The sequence below is a fragment of the Schistocerca serialis genome, chromosome 3 (genome assembly GCF_023864345.2).
Source record: "Schistocerca serialis cubense isolate TAMUIC-IGC-003099 chromosome 3, iqSchSeri2.2, whole genome shotgun sequence".
Taxonomy (NCBI): Eukaryota; Metazoa; Arthropoda; class Insecta; order Orthoptera; family Acrididae; genus Schistocerca; species Schistocerca serialis.
This window is the reverse complement of record NC_064640.1, coordinates 280,672,165-280,697,167: the sequence shown is the minus strand read 5'-3', so window position 1 is coordinate 280,697,167 and position 25,003 is coordinate 280,672,165. Positions and strand designations below refer to the sequence as shown.

General features: G+C 47.0%; 1 protein-coding gene across 1 annotated transcript in view; it reads right to left on the bottom strand.

The window, feature by feature from the left end:
• LOC126471588 (protein shisa-like-2B) overlaps nucleotides 1-25,003 on the bottom strand; it is a 343,291-nt gene that overhangs the window by 25,011 nt on the left and 293,277 nt on the right. The window contains exon 3 of the mRNA XM_050099824.1: nucleotides 19,415-19,577. Coding sequence (XP_049955781.1) covers nucleotides 19,415-19,577 — 163 coding nt within the window. The remainder of the gene's footprint in view (nucleotides 1-19,414; nucleotides 19,578-25,003) is intronic.

Genomic DNA, 25,003 nt, shown 5'->3' with positions numbered 1-25,003 from the left:
TTCATGTGTAATAAAGCTGTTTTCTGAAATACCATGTTTGGAAAATAAGCTGTACACAATGTGCTGTTTGAGTATTTTCAACATACCTAATTAAAATATCTAAACTTTTTTTAGTTTACCTTTCACATATGTACATATGTGTATTTTGTTAATTGAAAATAATAAGTAACTCATTAATATTATACAAAATCATTACAATAATTGTAATCTAGAAAAAATGCTTAAAACATAACTTTTTTTTATATCATGAGCATAAAATGGACGAAAATTCTTCATGTAATACACACGACGGAGATGACAATATAAAACAAAATTCAACACGATTTCAAATTGTTAGGATATTTAGATGACCACTCGTGGTAATTTTGTTCTCCGTCGTGTATATTATATGAAGAAGTTTAGTTCATTTTATGTGTGTGGTGTAAAAAAAAACCGATATGTTTAGGCACTTCTTTACAGATTATCATTATTTTAATGATTTTTGTCATATTAAGGAGTTAATAATCACTTCCAACTAACGAAATACACATATATGAAACGGAAAACTAAAAAAAAAAAAAAATATGAATTTAAAACGTAAAATGACAATTTAAAGCATAAAAATACAAATAATATAAATAATTAGATTAATAATGAATGTTTAGATCTTTTAATTAGATCTGTTGTAAATGCTTCAACAGCACATTGCGTATAGTTTATTTTCCAAACATGTTATTTTAGAAAGCAGCTTTATTACACCTGTATGTATGTGGCTTGAAAGCTTCTTTAATTTATATTGTAACAAAAGTTTTCATTTTTAAAAATTAATGAATGCTGGTGGAGTATTTTGCAAAATTTCAAACTATTACACGAAGTTGATAATAGAATTTTCAAGCCGCCCAGCTAGCTGCGCAGTCTAACGCGCTGCTTCCCTAGCAGCAAGGCGTGCCGGTCCCCGGCAAGAATCCGCCTGGCGGATTAGTGTCGAGGTCCGGTGTGCCGGTCAGCCTGTGGATGGTTTTTAAGGCGGTTTTCCATCTGCCTCGGCGAATGCGGGCTGGTTCCCCTTATTCCGCCTCAGTTACACTATATCGGCGATTGCTGCGCAAACACTGTCTCCACATATGCATACACCATAATTACTCTACCACCCAAACATTTGGGGTTACACTCGTTTCGTATGAGACGTTCTTTAGGAGGGGGGGGGGGGGGGTCCACTGGAGGTCGAAGCGCACAATAACCCTGGGTTCGGTGTGGGTGGCGGTAGGGTGGGTGGACTGCTGTGGCCTGTTGTGGGGTTGTGGGCCACTGAGGGCTACGGCAGGACGAAGGCTCTCTGTCGTTTCTAGGTTCCCGGTTTAAATACACAATATAGTACAGTTTTCAAAAACGTTAATTACATACATGCTTTCAAATGGAAAACATTTCTTATGTGTCATCGTTTTAAAGATATTCCCTCTAAATCTTATATGTCACACTACCTTTTAGGCGTGTGTTTCAACCCTTGAAAGTGAAATTGGGTACAAACAATAAAAACAAAAAAGAAAAAGATATGCATCACATTATTTTGCCCCCTCTTCACACACACCAAGTTTCAGCAAGATTATTTATTTACACTTGGGAATTTTCCCTTGTAAGTTAGGTATTGTATATTAAGGAGTTACAGTAACATGAACTAATATTTTATATATGTTGTAGTATCCACTTGGCCTCCTCCTGAATTACATCTACGTTTGCTATAACACACAGAAAATCCATACTTCACACTGGCTAGAATGTCATTATGTCGTCAGAGCACTGACGCTCCATGTGAATTTCTGCATTTTGTCGGAACAGAACCGTCCGCATTTTTCGTTCCGATCATGTTGTGGGACGCGTCCACGCGTCTTTGTTTTTATTCTGGAGTCAGGGTGGGCGGGTTTTCCATTCACTTTTCATAGCTTCGAAATATTTTAGAGAAGCTCTTGAATACTTTATTTAGAGGTGTTGCTCCATTGCGATTTGTGACAGAAAAAATGATACACTAGGTTGTATGACCACTTATTAACAGCGCCTGTGACAACTGAGACGTCGAATGCACATTTGCTGTTTACAGTTTGCCACGTACACTATGTCCGCCTACATGCATCGGCAACCCATCAAACACTAATGTATCACAAGGTTGCATATGCACAAGACGTTGCCCACCCGGACTGCGTCGATCACAAAGACGACAGACAGCAGGACAAGCACTATAAGAGATTCTCCGTGCTAGGGACCTATTTCCTCCGCCGTGTCACGTGTGTGGAACTAAATCGGCACCAATTCCTCCACGCCCTGGCTATATAGGGCGGTGCAAGCCAACACGTCCGCAGTTCGCTTCACCGTAGTTCTGGGCCAGTTCATGCGACTGCTCTTCGCCGCCCATCAGTCAGAGCCCGGTTGGAAGCGACCACAGAGGGATCTACGACTTTCCAGTAATTTTCCGAGACATACGTGTTGGCCAACTACGAACGCTGAACAACCTACGTTGTTAGGGATTATCAGTGGCATAGTCTTCACGTCCTGCTACGTTTATTCAATGTGTGTGTTCCAAGCGTATGCCTGTTAGTTTCTGAGATGTTTTCTTTTGTTATTAAATCTCTCTGCTGTGGTCATAATAAACCTTTGTTTTTGTTTACCTATCAAGCATCTCCCCATGCGATATGTAGCAAGGGTGACGAGTTATTTGGACTCGGGTGGTCACGTGTATTGTTTCATTCTGTTCTCATTTTTCTTCTCTCTCCAAGGCCGAACAGCCAGTATCCAAAGCCCTGGACTTGACACAACATATATTGCTCTTTCTACGGGACATGGGGATGGGGATGGTCGGCACGGTAGCGAGCTTTACAACAGCGTCCACCGTTAGCTCTCAACGCCCTTCTCGGCCGAATCACATGTCTAAAGGCTTTCGCGCCTCTCCGACCATTCCCCGTTTAGACAAGGAAGTCGAACCTTGGGCGAAATACATGAGGCGCCTTGAACAGCATTTTCTAGCGTATGGTATCTCAGGCGACGCCCATCATGGGGCATTTCTCCTCGCCTATGTTGAACCATACGTTTACTACCTTCTTCAGCAATTGAAACCTGAATTACAATCGCGTTCCCTATCATATGAGGCAGTCAAATTTCATCTGCAAGAATATTTTGACTTGTAAGTCCACGTTGCTATGGCACGGCATAAATTTTTAAGCTGTCATAAGCAACCGGGTCAGCACTACTGTGAATAGGTCGCGATGCTCCAAGGTCTTTCTCGGGAATGCTATTTTCGGAGTTCCAATAAACATGTAAACAGTCCTACGCTGTGTCACTCGTTTGGGACATCCCCTGGTACATGCATATGATGAGGGGCTTCGGATTGACTTACTGAAACTGAAAAACCCCATATTCTACGCTTGCCTTCAGATCGTTCGCGCATTCGAGCAGTGCCTCCGTGTGTCAGCTTCCATACAAGATCATTCTTCTGTCTATACGGCTCGCCCCACCTGCCACCGGCTACCCCGACAGCCTCCGCTCCCTATGGACTCTCCACCTATTGGTAAACAGGCATTCCTTGCCTGACGCCCCCAACAGTTGCCCTCCTGCGTTAACTGTTTCATCACACATCTTCGGCACCAGTGCCAGTTTCGCCCTGCCAGATGTACCTCCTTCGACAAGACGGGTCACAAAGCGGAGGTGTTCGTCAATTATCACCCTGTCGACTTCCAGGTGGATACCTGTTTTACCACCTCGATCTTCGTGTAGAACACCTACCGGCGGCTAGGCTCTTCTCCACTGCAATCGTTCCCCTAGCGCCCCTGCAGTTACAGCAGTGACATAGTGGTGATCAAAGGACAGTTCACCGTCCTCTTCTAACATGGGAGCACGACCTGTAAACGGCGCCCCCTTGTCGTCGATACGAAAAGTATCATTGGCTGTTTGAGCCTTCTACTAGAGGCGTCGTGGGATATGAAGCACATATTAACCACCTTCCACTGGCTATGCCTCGCTTTTTCAAGGCTCGGAACGTCCAATTCACCCTGGAATAAGTTATGGGTGCAGCTGCTACGTTTGCAAGACGCCAACATCTTCACAGCCGTTTCCAGTAGTCAGTGGGCAGCACCCATCGTGCTGGTCGACAAACCAGATGGCTCCCTCAGCATATGTGCCGATTTCAAGAGCACGATTAACGCACAATCCATTGTGGATGCTCACCCTATCCCAAAGATGAACGAGATTCCTACTCGACTGACTGGGAGCGAGATCTTCTCGAAGACTGACCTCAAGGTCGCATATCTACAGCTTCCGATGGATCAGGCGTCGCTTGATTGTAGGTAATCAACACACCTTTCGGTCTCTTCCGTTACAACCGCCTCCTCTTTGGGATTGCAAGCGCCCCAGCAAGATTTGGAACACCTTACGTGGGAAGCGTTGGGCACAGCCAACTACATAGATGACATCACCATTTCGGAACAGTCCACACAAGACCTGTTTGATAACCTAACACTCTTTTCATCTGCCTCAAGTGGTTTATCTGGACATATCCCTCAGCGCCTCAAGAATCCGGCCAACGCCGCAATACGTCCCGGTTATGCAGGATTTACTATAACCGACAAATGTCAAACAACTTCAGTCCATATTGGGCCACCTGAATTATTATCGTAAACATTCCCCACGCAGTAACTATCGCTACTCCGCTGCATTATCTCCTATGCAAGAACGTGGTGTGGAATTGAGACACTACTTGCAATCGAGCTTTCCACGCCCTTAAGAAAGCATCGTTTCAGCTTACCTGTCTGATGGATCACGATCTGTCACTTCATGTGGTCATCGCGGTGGACGCATCCGATTATGGTGTAGCGGGCGCCCTCTCTCATATAGTCAATGGGGTGGAACGTCTATTGTTGTCATTTCATCCTAGTGATGGACCACAAACCATTGCTGCCTCTGTTTCGTGCAGATGCCAACATCCTCACAAAATCGGCGCACCGCTTTCAACGATGAGCTCTGTTTATCACCAGTTATTCCTATGAAATTCAGTACCGTTCTACGACTCACCATGCCAGCACCAGTCTACTTTTGAGGTTGCATTTAGATACTGAAGACGAAGAAGCTCTCCCCACACTCCCTATCGATGCTAAGCTCTTGGCCCATTGTTCTGCGGAAGACCTGGTTCTTCATAAACTTCTCCTTCTGGTCCAGTGGAGATACCATCCGTCCACTGGCAGATAGTCAACCCAAACGTTCAAGGTTATTGGCATCAGCAGCATGAATTCTCTGCCCTCAGTGGTGTCTTGTTGCTTCAGAGCAAAAATGGCCGGACTCGAGTAGTCATCCCATCCTCTCTTCAACGCCAGATGCTACACCTGCTTCACCATGGTCATTGGGGGGCCATACTGACAAAACACCTGGCGTGGCAGCATGTATATTGGAAAGGGATAGACAGTAGCATTTCTGCCTTGGTGGCCACTTGCACACCTTGCTAAAGCAAACAAGCAGCCCCACTGAATCTCTATTTTCCATGGCCCCCACGACTCCACTTGGATTTTACTTGCCCTATTCTCGGCTACTCATGGTTCACTGTGATCGACGCCAGATATCGTTTTCCCTACATCTCCCAGATATCTCCCACCTCATCTGACCCAGATCTTCGTAATTGAAGGTTTACCATAAACAATAGTCACAGACGATAGGCCTAAGTTTACGTCTGCCGAGATCACATCTTTCTGTGATCCAGTGGATTTGCTCTGTCCACACAGCGCCTTTTCACCTGGCGTCCAATGGTCTGGCGGAGTGGTTCGTTCGAACAATTAGGGATCAGCTGTCAAAGCTTCGCCATCACTACTCTCTGGACGATGCACTCTGTACCATTTTGGCGTCCTATCGATCGACACCGCAGGAGGGGACCAGTCCAACTGAACACCTCCATGGACCACAGCAGTGATCACTGCTTTCCATCCTCCAACCACGGCAGCTGAAGGAGTCACCAATATGGGGTCGTCCTCCTCGCTTTTCAATCCATGATGACGTCTGGGTCCTGAAGTTCTCCCAACAAGGCTACCGTTGGAATCCGACGGTAATGACACAGCTGTTGGGACGGGCAATGGCGAAATACAACTCTTGGATGTTTCACGGTGTCACAAACATCTGAACCAAATCCGCCCCAGGAAACCACCGTTGGCAGCCAACGCAGACTCAGGGCCTTTCCTTGTTCCAGGTTCATCTGTGCCACAGAAGGACGCCATTGCCCAGGCTCCACCTCCAGCGGCCCCTTCGTGTTCCCCTGTGGAGGCTGGTCTTCCAGTGTCTGCCCTGGGCCACCACCAATGGACGCTGACCAGAGTGGTCGGAATCCACACCCACCAGGGGCCACTGCCGGCCCCATGGAAATAGACCCTGACAGCGAAATCAACTACCGTCTCTCTCATTCTCTAGCGGCAAAAGGGTGCCATGTACACGACGTTCGCCTACAGGATCGTTCGCCTAAATGCATGGGCAACTCCTCAGACACTGATGCATCATGTAGCTACATAAGCACAAGGTGTCGCATATCCGAACGGCGTCGATCACAATAAAGCCGACAGACGGCAGGACGAGCACCACCAGAGGTCCTCCGTGCAAGGGACATGTTTCCTTCGCCGTGTCGTGTGTGCAGAACTGGATCGACACCAATTCCTCCACGCCCCGGCTATACAGGGCGATGCAAGCCAACACGTCAGCAGCTCACTTCACCGAAGCTCTGGGCCAGTTCATGCGACTGCTCTTAGCAGCCCATCAATCAGAGCCCTGTCGCAAGCCACCGCAACAGGACCTACGACTTTCCAGCGATATCCTGAGACGTACCTGTCGGCTAGCTACGCCGAACGCTCAACCTCCAGTAGTTAAGGATTATTAGGAGTCGGGTCTTCACGTCCCACTAAGTTTATTCACTGTGTGTTCCAAGCGTATGCCTGCTAGTGTCTGAGAAGTTGTATTAATTTTATTGAGAAGAGTTTTTCCTTTGTTGTTAAATCTCTAAACTGTGGTCGTAATAAACCTTTGTTTATGTGTTCCTGTGTCTTACTATTGCTTATCAAGCATCTCCCAGTGGGCGATATGGAGATATAGTACATTTGTTGGTACAAGCTGCCATCGTAGTTACTGCGCTGACACCACCATTAATAAAATAAATCTCGGAATTTTTTGTATGCGGACAAAATACCGTGATGTGGCAATATAGTGAAGTACATTAGTCCCCCCCTCCCACCCCACCCCCGCAGCGGAGCAGTGTATGGCCTTAAATTACCCGTTTGTCCCATATATGCATTACTACCGTAGCATCGTTCCCTGTAAAAGCGGAAATGCAACGACATGGCAAGCGTATTTCCTTGAAGACAGTCCATTCTCTGTCACTCTCAAATTCCTGAGATGCTAATATTGCACCATTTGAAGTCAATGAGGCATACTGGCAGTTGATTATACGAGGTGTGACAATCATACATCGAGACTGCGCACCTGCTGCTGTGAGACCACATTGACGAAAATGCGGTTGCAATGTAGTCGACCTTGATGCTTTTGGAGCTACCAACTGTCGTTTCGACTTTCTGTCTGAATTAGTTTACTATTGAGTCCTGGCTACAAAGACAGTGTTGTGTAGTTGTGTCGCAATCATAGTTGACTAGAGCAGCGTATCAACCTTTAACTCGGCCGGCCGGGTTGGCCGAGCGGTTCTAGGTGCTACAGTCTGGAACTGTGCGACCGCTACGGTCGCAAGTTCGAATCCTGCCTCGGGCATGGATGTGTGTGATGTCCTTAGGTTAGTCAGGTTTAAGTAACTCTAAGTTCTAGGGGACTGATGACCTCAGCAGTTAAGTCCCATAGTGCTCAGAGCCAATTTGAACCTTAAACTCGTTGTAAAGTTAAGAAATTGCCAACGAAATGTTGCCAAAAGTTAAAGAAGAAGTTTGATAATAATGGTGTGTCACTTGCGCGAGTTTTGCAATGGCAAAACGTGTTTTCTGAAGGTCGCAAAGAGACCGAGATGATGATCGATGTCCGCAGTCGATCTTTGACTGCAAGAACTGAGGAAGACGTTCAGAGAATTAATCAAATCAAGTGGAAAGACCGATGTCTGAGTATTCGGAAAATCGCCGATATGATAAACTAAAGAAGAAAGAGTAGGACAGATTTTTGATTATTAATTAAATGGGACAAATGTTTGTGCAAAAATGGTCCTACAAGGTCTCACTCTGGAACTAAAAGTCGACTGCAAACACATTTGCCCTGACATACTAGAACAACTCACAGAACAGCCAGACTTACTCAGATATGTGGTCACAGCTGATAAAACATGAATGTTCTAGTATAAGCCCGAAACAAAACGTTGGTCTGTGCACTGAAGACCCCGGATCACCAAGAATGAAAAAATCCTGAAATAACAAGTAAAACTGGAGACAATGCAGGTCTTTTTTCAGTATCAGGGGTGTTATCATCACTGGATGGGTGCCTGAGGCTCAAATTACAGTCAAAAATATTACGAAGAAGTTCCAGTCAAGATGAGAGGAAGAGTAAGGATGAAAAAAAAAAACAGATTTGTAAACGGAAAGCACATGATTATTTCACAAGGGCAATGCGCCAGGTCATTGTCTGAAGCGGTTTTTAGCGGACAAGTTCATTCATGTCTTCCAGGATCCACCGTATTCGCCAGATTTCGCTCCATGTGACTTCCACCCTGTGGTGTCACCGCCAGACACCACACTTGCTAGGTGGTAGCCTTTAAATCGGCCGCGGTCCGCTAGTATACGTCGGACCCGCGTGTTGCCACTGTCAGTGATTGCAGACCGAGCGCCGCCACACGGCAGGTCTAGAGAGACGTCCTAGCACTCGACCCAGTTGTACAGCCGACGTTGCTAGTAATGGTTCACTGACAAATACGCTCTCATTTGCCGAGACGACAGTTAGCATAGCCTTCAGCTACGTCATTTGCTACGACCTAGCAAGGCGCCATTACCAGTTTATATTGAGATTGTAAAACATGTACCGTCAAGAGCGATGTACACCAATTATGGATTAAAGTTAAGTATTCTACCAGTTACCTCCTGTTTTGCTAGTCTTATTTCTCTGACCTGTTCCAGACCTCACGCCAGCCTGCGTGAGCTTAAACGCGTGCCTTTCGGCTACCGGTCATAGTGGATTGGCTGTCTGGCCAGTCCACTACACACCCGTTTTCAAAATCGGAAGTCGAGTGAATGAACCTGCTTTTCCAATCTATGGACAGGTAAAACGATAGAGTTATTCTGCATCTACATAAATACTCCACAAGCCTCTACACAATGCATGGTGGGGTGGTGGCTTGTACCACCACTAGGCATTCCCTTTCCTCTTCCACTTGCTAAGCGTAAGAAAAACAACTGTCTATAGCTTCATACGAGCCTTAGTTTCTCTATCTTGTCTTCTTAATCCTTATGTGAAATGCACGTACACTGGCGCGAGTAGAATCCTTCTGCAGTCGGCCGCATATGCCGGTTGTCTAAACTTTCTCAATATTTCCAGAATGAGATTTTCACTCTGCAGCGGACTGTGCACTGATGTGAAACTTCCTGGCAGATTAAAAATGTGTGCCGGGCCGAGACTCGAACTCGGACCTTTTGCCTTTCGCGGGCAAGTGCTTTACCAACTTTTTTTAACCACTCTTTTGTTTTTTTTTTCATTTTTTTTGCTACCCCTACACCCTTTTTTTAGTTTTTTCCTAACAAAAGAAATAAAACCTAAAACAAAATCATAGCCATCCCTACGGGGCACCGCCACTTGTGTCCCTGCCAAAAAACAAATATGAACTCTTACCTCTTCAGGCGTTGCCTTCCTAACTATACGTAACCACCCCCCATCGAAAATGTGAAGAAACTACACTATACAGGACTAACGTGTGTGCATCAATCCACAAAAACACGATGAAAGGAATGGGGGAAGGGTATTTCTAGTAGAGTGTGGAAGGTATTTTATTTTTTTAATTATTTTTTATTGTTATTTATTTTTATTTCTTTTTTCATTTTTTTGTTTATATAGTTATCAATGTGCGAACAGTCATAGTTAATCAAACCTGGAAAACTAAAACAGAATGAAGACACCATCGAAGATAGTAAACATAAATAACATGAAAATAAAGCCACCACATCGTAGTTAGACTTCCCAGCGACTGCGCCCACTGATAAGATTGTTCAATATATGATCGTTTGCAGTTCGCTCTGACCTCATCTACCACTGCCTGGAACATTCCAGCTACACGGCGGGCTGTGAAAGGCACTCCAGAGGTAGTTTGGGAAGCATTGTCGATATCTGGTATGCCCGGAAATAGCATGATGTCTTTCTTGCAAATAGAGCCAGAAGTCAAGTAAATTCTTGTGTCCGTCACGACAGAGGTAATGGACCGCATGTCCACGTATCCAGGTGACAGAGTTGGTTCGAATCGTGGGGTAAAATGTCTCATCCGGAAACAATAACGTGCGTGCAGATATATGCTCCGGCCTAACTCGCAAAAGATAAGCCAGCATCTGCCGCACAAGGTGCCAAACCGGTTCCGCCTCTCCACAGCTGAGGCGGTGCTCGTCAGAATGTACTGTATTACAACCCACACAATTGGGAGATTCTGCCATGTGGATATTGTAGAGACGTTCTTGCGTCACCAGCTTCCCATTAACGACTACGTACCATTGGGAAACAACATCGGAATCAAGCATGGCATCGTGTACAGTCTTCCACACCAAGCGCCGCCGTACGTCAGGATATTTTAGTTCGACCACATTTAGGGGGTGGCGTTGCAGCATGTCGTGATATAGGCGTCGAGCTGTGGCCATTCGCGGTGTCGTGAGCGCTACACTGCAATAACTTTGTTCTAAATAGAAACGTCCTATATAAAAGAGGGGCGCTGGGATGTCCTGTAATGGCACGGGCGCTCTTAGTGAAGCAGGTCGTAGCGCCGTCAGAAGCAGACTCGTGAGGCTCGTAGGACAACGGCGCAGCAGATATAAATGTGAGATAACATAGAGGACAATGGCACTATCATGGACGTTAACTAGGCCGAGACCACCTTTTTCCCTGGGGAGGGTAAGAGATACGTATCTGATCTTCAGTAATATACCAGCGGTGACGAAGTATCCCAGCGCTGCCTTAATGCTACGAGCCAAGGGTTTCGGAATGGGTAGCGTTTGGGCGACATGCGGTATGCGGGACGCAAGGCATACATTGGCGTAATGCGCCCGCTGAAAGATGTTGAGGGATCGCAAGCGTTGATTTGCAATTCCGGCCCTAATTTGGTTAAGAAGGCGTCGATAATTGAGCGTCGTCGCGTGTCGCATGTCGTTCATGAAATCTAAGCCCAAGCAGCGTACAGTATCACTGAAGCGTAAGGGGGCAATGTGTTCCTGCGGTAGACCAATCCTGATGCTCAAGGCGACGGACTTGTCAACGTTGATTTGCCTACCAGAAGCTGTACCGTAGGTTGCAATCCAGTCCAAAGCCGCGGCCATGTCGTCAGCTCCACGTATGACGATCATCAAATCATCCGCATATGCGGTGCAGCGATAGATGGAGCCGCCGAACTGTATCCCAGTGAGCCTGTCTCGGAGACCACACAACAAAGGTTCTAAGGCCAATGCAAATAACAATGTTGATAATGGACAGCCCTGTCGTACTGATCGGCGGATCGGCATGGGTGCCGTCAGTCTTCCATTAACAACAACTCGAGAAGTAGCACCATGCAGAAGGCGTGTCAACACTGTGATAAAGGGGTCGGGGTATTCCATGCGCCGTAGAACGGCCGTGAGGAAAGTGTGGCCCACACGGTCAAAAGCCTGGCTAAAGTCAAGAGACGCCAGGGCTGCCGGCAAACGTCTCACCCGTGCAAGGGAGATGAGATTTCTGTAACGACATAACGCAGTTCTGATGTTGTTGGGTCCTCCCAAGAACGCCTGATCGCTGGTCAGGACGTGCAATAGTGAGCCGCGAATACGTTCTGATAGCAGCCTCGAAAAGATCTTGAAGTCGCTGTTCAATAACGTTAAGGGGCGATAATCATGGACATGATTCCGTCCCTTCGGCTTATGGATGGGGACAATCAGACCTGCCAAGAATGGTGCAGGCAATGTTATACCCGGAGACATCAATTCCTGACAAATTTCAATCAAACACGGTACCAAAAGTCGTTTAATGGCTCGATAGAACTCTAATGGTAATCCATCGATTCCTGGTGATTTATGGGGAGCACCTTTACCAATGGCGTCGAGCACTTCCTCTTCTGTCACTTCTCCCAGTAAAGTCGGTACCATGTCTGGTGGAACTGTACCGTGGACATGTGCTGAAACGGTGTCTACCGTCACCATATCAGGGAGCACTGCTGAATAAAGTTGAGCGTAATGCCCATAAAAGGCTTCTGCTACATCTGATTGTTCTACCACGTGTCGACCGTCGTCCGTTATCATGTCGGTTACCAGTGCCCTACGGCGCCTCCTGAGTTCTAGGAGCATGTGGTGCATAGATGGCCTTTCTGATTGTATCATGTCTGGAGCACGCGACCGTATAACAGCGCCCTGTAAATGACGGCGTGCTAAGGAGACGAGCTGCGCTTTCGCGCGATTGACTACGATCTGCCTGTCAGGTGAGGGCTCCATAGCAAGACATTTCCGTAGGACGGTGTAACAAAAGTTTTCCGTGCTCCTCCTCCATGCCCCTGCTTCCCGGCCGTAAGCCATGAAGGTGCGCCTAAGAGCAGGCTTCGCACATTCAGTCCACCAACTGAGGGTCGATCGGTAACGACCACGACGCTGGAAGGACGCGTTCCACGACTCTTCGATAGTACCTTTACATGCTGGCTCGTCCAGATGGGCGACGTTCAGTTTCCATGGGGGCCTACTGCGCCACACACGTGCAGGTTGGAGGGCAATTGTGCAAATATAGGCTGTGTGGTCGGTGAATGCAGTGGGCCAGAGCTCTGCTCCTCTCGTCGCCGTTGAAAGGGTGCTTGTGACATAAATCCTGTCTAACCGACTTGATGAATGACTTATATAATGGGTGTAACCAGGAGCTGGGCCATGGATGTGGCGCCACGTGTCGATCAGGTGGAGATCACGCACTAGCATTTCCAATTCCGCACACGGGACGTGATGTGGCTGCTGATCAGACGGAGATAATGTGCAGTTAAAATCTCCTCCGATCACCATATCGTCTATGCGGCCCATAAATAGAGGCGTAATATCTTCCGAAAAAAAGCGGGCCCGATCTCTCCGTCTCCCTGATCCTGAAGGGGCATATACATTGACGAGTCATACACCGTTGACAGTTACTGCCATGGCTCTTGCACTCGGTAAGTACAGTACGTCCGTAGCCGCCAAGCCGTCCCGTAGCACGATAGCCACACCACAATCGGTAGAAGAGGCGTGGGAGATGTGGGCGGTATATCCGTAGAAGTCAGGGAAACTAGCGACACATACTTCCTGCAAGAGGGCCACGTCGATGTCCGCCGCATCGAGCATGCGTTGTAGCATTGTCAGTTTGTGTGGTGCCCTTATCGCGTTGATATTGATTGTGGCAAGGCGAAAGGTGTGCTGCCTAGCCTCTTCACCTAGGGTAGACGCCATGGCAATCGAAGACAACCGCAAGAGATGCCAAACCCACCGAACCCGTTACAAATTATGAGTCTTTCACGCTAAGAGTAGCATCCCCAATGCCACCCCCTCCCCTGTCACCCGTGCCCTCTCCAGGAAGTTCCTCAACATCGTCCGACCACAGAGGGTGCAACACGATGCTGTGTAGCTGATCGGCACCTAAATCTCTCTCACGCACGTCGTCTTTGGTAGAGGTAGACGGAGCGCCATCCATCGACGCGACCTGCTGCATCTGTGGTGCAAGAAGTAACTCGGCACTCGTAGTATGGGCAAGTGAACCGCTTAGATCCTCAGCAGGCGCAGCATCAATGCCGTCTGACGAGATGTCACCTTCTTGACCGGCCGTGTGTAGGAGACAATCGTCAGAAGGGGTCCGCCGACGTCGCTTGCGTCGTCGAGGCGAACGTTGCTTTCGAACGTGGACATCCGTATCAGAATGTGGGAGGCAATCCAGCGTGGTATCACCTTCCGCTAGGAAAGCCGCGGTCGGGACAATGTTTGCGTCCAAGTCCATCTCGTTCTGATTGTTATGCTGCGTCTGTATTCCGTGGGACTGTTGCTGCTGTTGTTGCTGCCGAGGAGGCGACATATGGGTTGGCATTTGGGGTCCTTCCTCTTCCTCCCTTGATCCTTCTGACGTCGATGGATGTGCCCGATCGCCCGTGTCGTCCTCATCTATGGTGCGCATCGTCGTCTGAGCGTACGTGAGGGGCAGGATTGTCGTCCCTGTCGAGGAAAAGGAGTCTCCCACTGGTGTCTGCGTAAGACAGCCACCGATGTTCAAATAGGACGGCACATGTTTCTTGAGCTCAAGTTTAATTTGGCGCACACCATTGTAGACCTTATACACTCCTGGAAATGGAAAAAAGAACACATTGACACCGGTGTGTCAGACCCACCATACTTGCTCCGGACACTGCGAGAGGGCTGTACAAGCAATGATCACACGCACGGCACAGCGGACACACCAGGAACCGCGGTGTTGGCCGTCGAATGGCGCTAGCTGCGCAGCATTTGTGCACCGCCGCCGTCAGTGTCAGCCAGTTTGCCGTGGCATACGGAGCTCCATCGCAGTCTTTAACACTGGTAGCATGCCGCGACAGCGTGGACGTGAACCGTATGTGCAGTTGACGGACTTTGAGCGAGGGCGGATAGTGGGCATGCGGGAGGCCGGGTGGACGTACCGCCGAATTGCTCAACACGTGGGGCGTGAGGTCTCCACAGTACATCGATGTTGTCGCCAGTGGTCGGCGGAAGGTGCACGTGCCCGTCGACCTGGGACCGGACCGCAGCGACGCACGGATGCACGCCAAGACCGTAGGATCCTACGCAGTGCCGTAGGGGACCGCACCGCCACTTCCCAGCAAATTAGGGACACTGTTGTTCCTGGGGTATCGGCGAGGACCATTCGCAACCGTCTCCATGAAGCTGGGCTACGGTCCCGCACACCGTTAGGCCGTCTTCCGCTCACGCCCCAACATCGTGCAGCCTGCCTCCAGTGGTGTCGCGACAGGCGTGAATGGAGGGACGAATGGAGATGTGTCGTCTTCAACGATGAGAGTCGCTTCTTCCTTGGTGCCAATGATGGTCGTATGCGTGTTTGGCGCCGTGCTGGTGAGCGCCACAATCAGGACTGCATACGACCGAGGCACACAGGGCCAACACCCGGCATCATGGTGTGGGGAGCGATCTCCTACACTGGCCGTACACCACTGGTGATCGTCGAGGGGACACTGAATAGTGCACGGTACATCCAAACCGTCATCGAACCCATCGTTCTACCATTCCTAGACCGGCAAGGGAACTTGCTGTTCCAACAGGACAATGCACGTCCGCATGTATCCCGTGCCACCCAACGTGCTCTAGAAGGTGTAAGTCAACTACCCTGGCCAGCAAGATCTCCGGATCTGTCCCCCATTGAGCATGTTTGGGACTGGATGAAGCGTCGTCTCACGCGGTCTGCACGTCCAGCACGAACGCTGGTCCCACTGAGGCGCCAGGTGGAAATGGCATGGCAAGCCGTTCCACAGGACTACATCCAGCATCTCTACGATCGTCTCCATGGGAGAATAGCAGCCTGCATTGCTGCGAAAGGTGGATATACACTGTACTAGTGCCGACATTGTGCATGCTCTGTTGCCTGTGTCTATGTGGCTGTGGTTCTGTCAGTGTGATCATGTGATGTATCTGACCCCAGGAATGTGTCAATAAAGTTTCCCCTTCCTGGGACAATTAATTCACGGTGTTCTTATTTCAATTTCCAGGAGTGTACGTCGAGAAAGTTTGCCACTTTTCTGCAACGTGACTGATGACATTGCCATATGGTCGGAAGGCGTCCTTGCCAAGTTCCTCTGGGACCTCGAAGGGGAGCTCAAAAACCCTTACAGCCCTTAGGCACATGCCTGCATGATCCATCGTCACTGCACCGATATGCCCGTCAGAATGTTTGAATCTGAGTGAGTTCGAGTATTTAGACACCACTGTCGCGCAGACCTCTGCACTGGTCATTTTAACATAAACCACGCTCGCCGTTATAGAAAAATGTATTCCGACGACAGTCGCCGGATCTAAACGTAGATCGTCGCATATGAACTGTTCTATTTCATAGTCTCGACGACGCGCGTGATCTGGTTGGAAAGTAATTTTGATATTATCGTGGCGCCATGTGTGTGCCATAGTCGCACTGAACTTGGAACAAATACAACTCGCACCGCGAGAAGGTAAACACAAACAAGTGCTCACGGTCGCGCACGGCGGGGCGCAGCGGACGTCCTCGCCCCACCGCAGCCGAAAGCAGACTGAGTGTGAGCTACCCAAGCACGACTCACGCCCCGTCCTCACAGCTTTACTTCTGCCAGTAAATGTTCTCCTAACTTCCAGACTTTACAGAAGTTCTCCTGCGAACCTTGCAGAACCAGCACTCCTGAAAGAAAGGATATTGCGGAGACATGGCTTAGCCACAGCCTGGGGGATGTTTCCAGAATGAGATTTTCACTCTGCAGCGGAGTGTGCGCTGATATGAAACTTCCTGGCAGATAAAAACTGTGTGCCGGACCGAGACTCGGGACCTTTGCCTTTCGTGGGCAAGTGCTCTACCAACTCTTTTTCTCAATATTGTTTCGCGGAAAAATCGTCGTCTTCCCTCCAGGGATTCCCATTCGAGTTCAAGAAACACTTCCGTAATATTCATGTGTTGATCGAAAATACGGATAACAAATCTAGCAGTACGCTTCCGACTTACTTCGACGTTTTCCTTTAATCCGATCTGATGGGGATCCCGAACACTTGAGCAGTACTAAAGAATGGATAACACTAGTGCCTTATATGTTGTTTCCTTTTTAGATGAGCTACATTTTCCTAGAATTCTCCCTATAAAACGAAGTTCACCTGTCCTACTACCTTCGTTACGTGTTCATTCCATCTCACATCACTACACATCATTACGCTATTTAATCGATCTCAGGCAGCGCACCATGAATACCGCATTTGAACACTACATGGTTATTTTTCCTAATCATCTGCATCAACTTAAATTTTCTCTAATGACTGCGCTGTCGACAGTTCGACAAACTTTTATCTTCCTTCCTCTTTCTTTTCTTTCGTTTTACATTTGGAGCAAGCTGGAAGTCATCATACCAAATAGAAATTCTGTCTAAGTCATCTTGTATCCTCTTTCAGTCGCGTAACGCCGACACTTTCCCGTGCACTACAGCTGCATCAGGAAACAGTCGCAGACTGCTGCTCACCCTATGTGTCAGACCGTTTACAAATATAGAGAACAAGAGAGGTCCTACGCGTATCACACTTCCTTGGGTCACTCCTGACGATACCCTTGTTTTTGATGAATACCCGCTGTCAGGACAACGTACTACGTTCTATTATTTAAGAAGCCTTCGAGCCGCTCACATACCTGGGAACCTATTCCGTATGCTCGGACCCTCGTTAACAGTCTGCAGTGAGGTATCGTGTCAAATGCTTTGCGGAAATGTAGGAATATGGAAACTGCCTATTGTCTTTCGTCTGTGGTTCACAGGATATCATGCGCGAAGAGAGCAAGCTGAGTTCCGCACGAGCGATGCTTTGGAGATCCGTGCTGATTTGTGGGCAGAAGCTTTTTCATCTCAAGGAAATTTATTATGTTCGAACTTGGTTTTGCTCAAGACATGAGGGAGATCGGACAGGGTTATCTTGTTGCGATGATGACAGACGCGTCGCCCAACGACTCGCCGAGCTTTTGTTCATTGCCAGGTCTTCGTAGACAAACTTCACGCACCCATGAATATGCTATGCTCTAATTTTTCCGCCAAAAGAAACTCACTGACAGGCTCTCTCCTTCGAACGCACCTCCGTTTGTTGTTGTTGTTGTGGTCTTCAGTCCTGAGACTGGTTTGATGCAGCTCTCCATGCTACTCTATCCTGTGCAAGCTTCTTCATCTCCCAGTACCTACTGCAACCTACATCCTTCTGAATCTGCTTAGTGTATTGATCTCTTGGTCTCCCTCTACGATTTTTACCCTCCACGCTGCCCTTCAATGCTAAATTTGTGATCCCTTGATGCCTCAAAACATGTCCTACCAACCGATCCCTTCTTCTAGTCAAGTTACGCCATAAACTTCTCTTCTCCCCAATCCTATTCAATACCTCCTCATTAGTTACATGATCTACCCACCTTATCTTCAGCATTCTTCTGTAGCACCACATTTCGAAAGCTTCTATTCTCTTCTTGTCCAAACTGTTTATCGTCCATGTTTCACTTCCATACATGGCTACACTCCATACAAATACTTTCAGAAACAACTTCCTGACACTTAAATCTATACTCGATGTTAACAAATTTCTCTTCTTCAGAAACGATTTCCTCCGTTACAGACACCATTTTGAAGGCTGCGTATAGCGCCACCACCTAGTGGAACTTACGAAACTATAGGAGCTGAGGCGGGAACATTTCATGAGTTCGCATGACGGATTCCGCATTTTTTCAACCTAAAATGGCCGAGACAAATAAAATGTTGCATTACTTACTGAACGCCCCTCGTACATACACTCTACGTCCACTTTTATAATATATATGGATATCAGATGCGTGTTATCATCTAACGAATTTCAGTGTAGAGTAAGTGGAATGAATTATAAGCTGCACACAGATACGGTAGGAGGGCTTCGGGAATTCCCGCCGATGATAAATGTTCCGGCGGCAAGAGGTCCCTCTACTTGGCACAACGGTTACAGAAAGCGTCCATTGTGTACGCATAAATGATTTCTGAACGACGAAAGTGTATCGGTTAAATAAACATCATCAGATTTACCATTTCTTTTTATTTTACTTGAAAAATAAACAGGAAAATCATTTATTTTTCAAGCGTTGAAAGAGGACTATACCCGTAATCACTTACTGTTGAGGCATTGTTCAACACGTTCTTCAATTTGCATTTACTACGGCCGTACTTTATGGTTGTGCAGTTTCAGGTGTGTGTGGGTGTATTTGGGGGAAGAGACCAAACAGCGAGGTCATCGGTCTCAGCGGATTAGGGAAGGATTGGGAAGGAAGTCGGCCGTGTCCTGTTAAAGGAACCATCCCGGCATTTGCCTGAAGCGATTTAGGGAAATCACGGAAAACCTAAATCAGGATTGCCGGACGCGGGATTGAACCGACGTCCTCCCGAATGCGAGTCCAGAGTGTGCAGCTTCACAAACAGCAGCGCAGTATTAAGGTTTATTGTTAATGAATAGTGTTAGAAAGAGATTTGCTGCAAACTGAAAGTGCTCTCCTGTTGATTACAGAACATAAGAGAGTGCATTACCTGGAGGTTTGCTGCGGGACTTGGTCGTGCTTGCGGCAGCAGTACTTGTAGTGGGCGTCTCCGCAGCAGAAGAAGGCCTGCCCCTGCACGTTGCGGCAGTAGAAGCCAGGGTGCCAACTGCCCTCGTTGTCATAGTATGCCGCGCAGAACTCCGCGCCCAGCTCTGTACAAGAAGAAGCAACGGATGCTGTAAACAGCCAATCAAGGATCTTCCCTGCAAATAATACGCTGCCAAGTGAAATGTATGAATAAGCGCCTACCCAGTTAAACTCATGGCCATGTAGGAAGTTACTGATATGAAAATCATATGTCAGTGTTGCCAACTCCTGAAACAGATTATAGTAAGCCGAAGATGTCCTGGGCGTCTTCGCGACGAAAAAAGGGAAAGAAAGCAATTTGTCCTCATGATCTAAACACTCACTGCTTACTAAGCGAATAGTGTTGTCCTGCGGCTCAAACTCTTCACTAACGATCCGACGTAAACGTCCCTTTGCCGTGAGGTCAAGTTTACGCGAGGACGGCATAGCCCTAATTCAAATGGCTCTGAGCACTATGGGACTCAACTGCTGAGGTCATTAGTCCCCTAGAACTTAGAACTAGTTAAACCTAACTAACCTAAGGACATCACAAACATCCATGCCCGAGGCAGGATTCGAACCTGCGATCGTAGCGGTCTTGCGGTTCCAGACTGCAGCGCCTGTAACCGCACGGCCACTTCGGCCGGCTAGCCCTAATTCAGGGAGTAACATACAGAGGGCCAGAAACAGTCTGAAAAGCTTGCAAAAGCTTTGCAGGATAGGTTGTGTTGAGATACAACTGTTACGAAAAAATTCGATACATCACGCCGTTTCTGAGTTAATTAGCACTGAAGTTAGTCAATCAGGCCTTTGTGTGTGCAAATTCAAACGGCCTGCCAGAACAATTAGTATCTGCTTCTCTCAAAGCGTAGATGACAGGGCACGACAACGCTCAGCCTTTGACTCGGGTTTGATCATTTTTAGCGTTTTAGATAAAATTTTTGTACTGCTCTCTCCACCGTCTCTGGCTGGCTACTTTCATTTGTGCGCGCAACGGCCTGATTGATAAACTTCAACGCTAATCAACTCGGAAACGGTGCTACGTATCGAATTTTTTTCTTAACAATTATATCTCAGCACAACCTATCCTGCAACGCCCTTGCAAGCTTTTCAGACTGTTTCTGACCACCCTGTATAATTGCAATACATACTCTGAATATTTAGGCAGAATCACTTAGATATCTACATAGTTGAAAATAAAGAAGCCATGAATCGCCTCACATGGAACTTTAACACAGGTCATCCTGTCGACGTAAAATTTTTTCCGCACAAGTCTTCCTGTAGATAAAAAAAAATTCCCCATTGCGGTTATTGTATCAGGAAATGAAGGCACTTAATTTAATAACAAACATACCAGACAAAACATTACTCACCCACGGGAGGTATCAGACTAATATCGTGTAACACCGCCTTGCATCGTTTGGAAAGAGGCAATATTGCGGCTCCTCAAACTATACTATACGTCTCTATCCAGCGACTGTTCAGTCTCTGTGCTGCTTGGTCCACTAAAAACGTGAGCGTTTGTGCGGAATGGCGTTTCGTGAGACACCCGCCTCCAAACGACCACCGCATGCAGTTTCTGTCACAATATTTGCTCAGAAACTGGTTGAGATGCACCTGCATTCACTGACAGCAGCACTTCCTGTCGAGTATGAAACCGTTTGTCATTGACAAGACGTGACACACGTCTCTAGTCCCTCACGGTTAGTATCTTTTTACGACCTTTCTCCTTACAGCATGTCAAAGAGCTGCTAATGATACAATATTCATTGTAGACACGTTGGACAGTCCGTACTGATACACCAACAAACCAGGCAACGTCAGTCACGATGTGAGCAGGTTATGTCCAAAAACGATAGTTCCTTTCTGCCATTTCGGCCCATCTTATTGCTGTGTTTCGATACAACCGGTATGCGCATACATATCTCTTCAATACCACGACTTACATCAGTGATGGAGAGTACATGAGTTTTTACTCTTTTGAGGCGGTGATTAACACAGCGTCAGGCAAAAAGATGTCCCCTATTTAAAAAGGTAGTTACAAAGAAACAAAGGTACAGAGTAAAAACTTTTATTCGCGAAAAACAAATAATATGCCATTTTATATTACTAGGTTTTAAACATTATGTCCGGTAAATAGCGTCCTTCATTGTTGACACATTGACGAAGCGTTTCCCGGAAGTTGTCGATAGTTCTTCGTGTCATTTCTGGGGGAATGGCAGCCACTTCCTAGGTGATTGCCTCCTTATGTACTTCCAAGTTTGTGAGGCGATGTATGTTCACGTGAGCCTTTAAGTGTTCCCCCCAGCCACCCCCCCCCCCCCAAAAGAAATCACAAGGTGATAAGTCGGGTGACTTTGGGGGCCAGGCGACGTCTCCAAATGAAGAGAGAAGGCGTCCAGAAGACAATCCTCTGAAAATTTCTACTAAATGGCGAGAAGGGTCAGCTGTGGCTCCATCTTGTTACAGCCAGACTTCTCCCGGAAACGGTGCAACGTATCGAAATTTTTCTTAACAATTAAATCTCAGCACAACCTATACTGTAACGCCCTTGCAAGCTTTTCAGACTGTTTCTGACCACCCTGTATAATTTTAATACCTACTCTGAATATTTAGGCATAATCACTTAGATATCTACAAACTGGTTTAACTTAGATCCCTTTCATGTAACAGTAGCAATTTGAATTACCGTTGCATCACCTCTTTCCAAAAAATACGGATGCCATACACTAAATCCAGCAGCGGCGCGCCACACTGTCACACGACTGCTGTGAAGTGGTCGTTGGTGAAGTTCCTGAGGGTTTTCTGCTGCCCAATAGCGGAAATTCCGTTTATTTACAGTGCCTGACAAGTGAAAGTGAACTTCATCAGAAGAAATCAAAACAGCTCCAGGGGGAAGGTCCTAAAGAATTTCATCAAACATAGCTCTGTGAGTTTCCAATTCTCTCTCACTTAATTCTTGGGTAGCCATCGCTTTGTATAGGAGCACGTGAAGATTCTTGTGCAGGATTCGTCGTACACTCCTACCAGAGAATCCCTCGTAGCTGCAAGCTTAAATGTTCCAAACGCTTTGCGACTGCTGGAAGCACGCTCTCACACTCGCCTCATTTTCCGGCGCTATTACAGTCCGAGATCGGCCAGTAAAATTTCTTTTCAGTGCAGAACCTGATGCTCTAAAGCGTGATATCCAAACTCTAACAGTTTTTCTACAAAGAACGGAATAATGTCGGCCAAGTTCGAACCGAATGCGAAATGCTTACTGAATAGTAATCAGAGAACCACCATTACGAATATACTCTTCTACAACAAGCGCACAATGCTCACCTAGACAAGCCATTGCGCCTGCTGAATGGCACGTACCCCGCCATCGATCGATACCGCTTCCACATCAGTACCCCCACTACACAGCAGCCTCTCCAAATACGTGGAGTCTTCTTGCGGGGCTTGTATTTCTTCCGGATATTTTATTATTACGTATTGCACTAGAAGTTTAAACTGTCGTCTTTAGTTAATTTAGTTAGCTAGTTAGTTCCATGTTCTATGCATCATTTGAACGAATTTTTTATTGAAATTATATGGAACGATTCAGTTTACAGGATATGCAATGAACATATATTTTAGACCTCCTCACGCAACTGCACTTAAAAACTGATTTTTATTTTTTAATTTTTTACAGGTTATCAGTTTTTAAACAGAAATTAGTTCATGGAATTGGAGTTGTCCGGGAGAAATGATTATAGGCTACATTTAAAACTTGCTTTGCTGCCTGTCAGACATTGAGCAAATGATAAAAAAATTGTTGTTACAGCCTGAACTCCCTTCTGAACCAAAGGAAACTTTAATAAAGAGTAATAAAGGTCTTTTTTTCCTCTAGTATTATAAGTATGGACATCACTATTCTTCGCAAACTGGGATGGATTATCTATGATGAATTTCATTGGCGAATTATGTATTGTGATGGTGCAGTTGTTCATATAGTTAACTTTCTGAAACTATTCAGATCTAATTTGCGTATCGATATGCCGCGCGGGCTAGCTGCGCGTGTCTGAGGCACCTTGCCACGGGTTCGCGCGGCTCACTCCGTCGGTGGTTCGAGTCCTCCCTCGGGCATGGGTGTGTGTGTTGTCCTTAGCGTAAGTTAGTTTAAGTTAGATTAAGTAGTGTGTAAGCCTAGGGACCGACGGCCTCATCAGTTTGCTAAAAAAATGGTTCAAATGGTTCTGAGCACTATGGGACTCAACTGCTGAGGTCATTAGTCCCCTAGAACTTAGAACTAGTTAAACCTAACTAACCTAAGGACATCACTAACATCCATGCCAGAGGCAGGATTCGAACCTGCGACCGTAGCGGTCTTGCGGTTCCAGACTGCAGCGCCTTTAACCACACGGCCACTTCGGCCGGCATCAGTTTGCCAGCCGGAGTGGCCGAGCGGTTCTAGGCGCTACAGTCTGGAATCGCGCGACCACTACGGTCGCAGGTTCGAATCCTGCCTCGGGCATGGATGTGTGTGATATCCTTAGGTTAGTTAGGTTTAAGTAGTTCTAAGTTCTAGGGGACTGATGACCTCAGAAGTTAAGTGGCTGGCTCTGAGCACTATGAGACTCAACTTCTGAGGTCATCAGTCCCCTAGAACTTAAACTACTTAAACCTAACTAACCTAAGGACATCACACACAGCCATGCCCGAGGCAGGATTCGAACCTGCGACCGTAGCGGCCGCGTGGTTCCAGACTGTAGCGCCTAGAACCGCTCGGCCATTCCGTCCGGCTCAGAAGTTAAGTCCGATAGTGCTCAGAGCCATTTTACTTTTACTTTTTTACCTCATCAGTTTGGTCCCACAGGAACTTACCACCACCACATATCAATATAAATACCTTACCTGCGGAAGCGTCGATTTCGATGGCTGAATTAGCAGCAGCTTCGGGGCGAAAGAATTTGGCTACTGAAGAACGGAGGAAAACATTTTCATATTGTAGCAGTGTATTACTGGGCTCTGGTATAACCTATCACAATGAGTTTCATGATAATTTCCGAAAGTTTATACACAACAGCTGATAAAAGTTTAAATAACCAATCGGAAAAAGTCAACAGTAAAATGAATTTGACGGATTTGCGAAGAATTAACACATTACGAAAAGGATAATAGGAAACGTTGCCTGATGATGAGTGTTTTCCTTGACTTAGAGCCTGACAACAAGGGTTTCGAGGTATATACATTACAATCTGACGCAGCGTAAAGATAACAGGTAGCGTGCGAAAGCAGCATTTGTAATCGTGCTGGTAGCAACACAATCGGAAAATCGTGTGAATGAAGAACGGAAAAGTCAGCCATGCTCCAGTGCAAGTCTTTGGCGTGGAGTCGCATACTACCAGCCTAATTTATGCTGGCCTCTAGAAGCAAAAAGGACTTGTCGTATTTCGGGTCTTCCATCATAAAGAAAGGCATAATCCTCAAAAGACTAACCATGTTTTTTAAGTTAAGGAAATATTGGGGGAGGAAGTTTCTGGCAAGT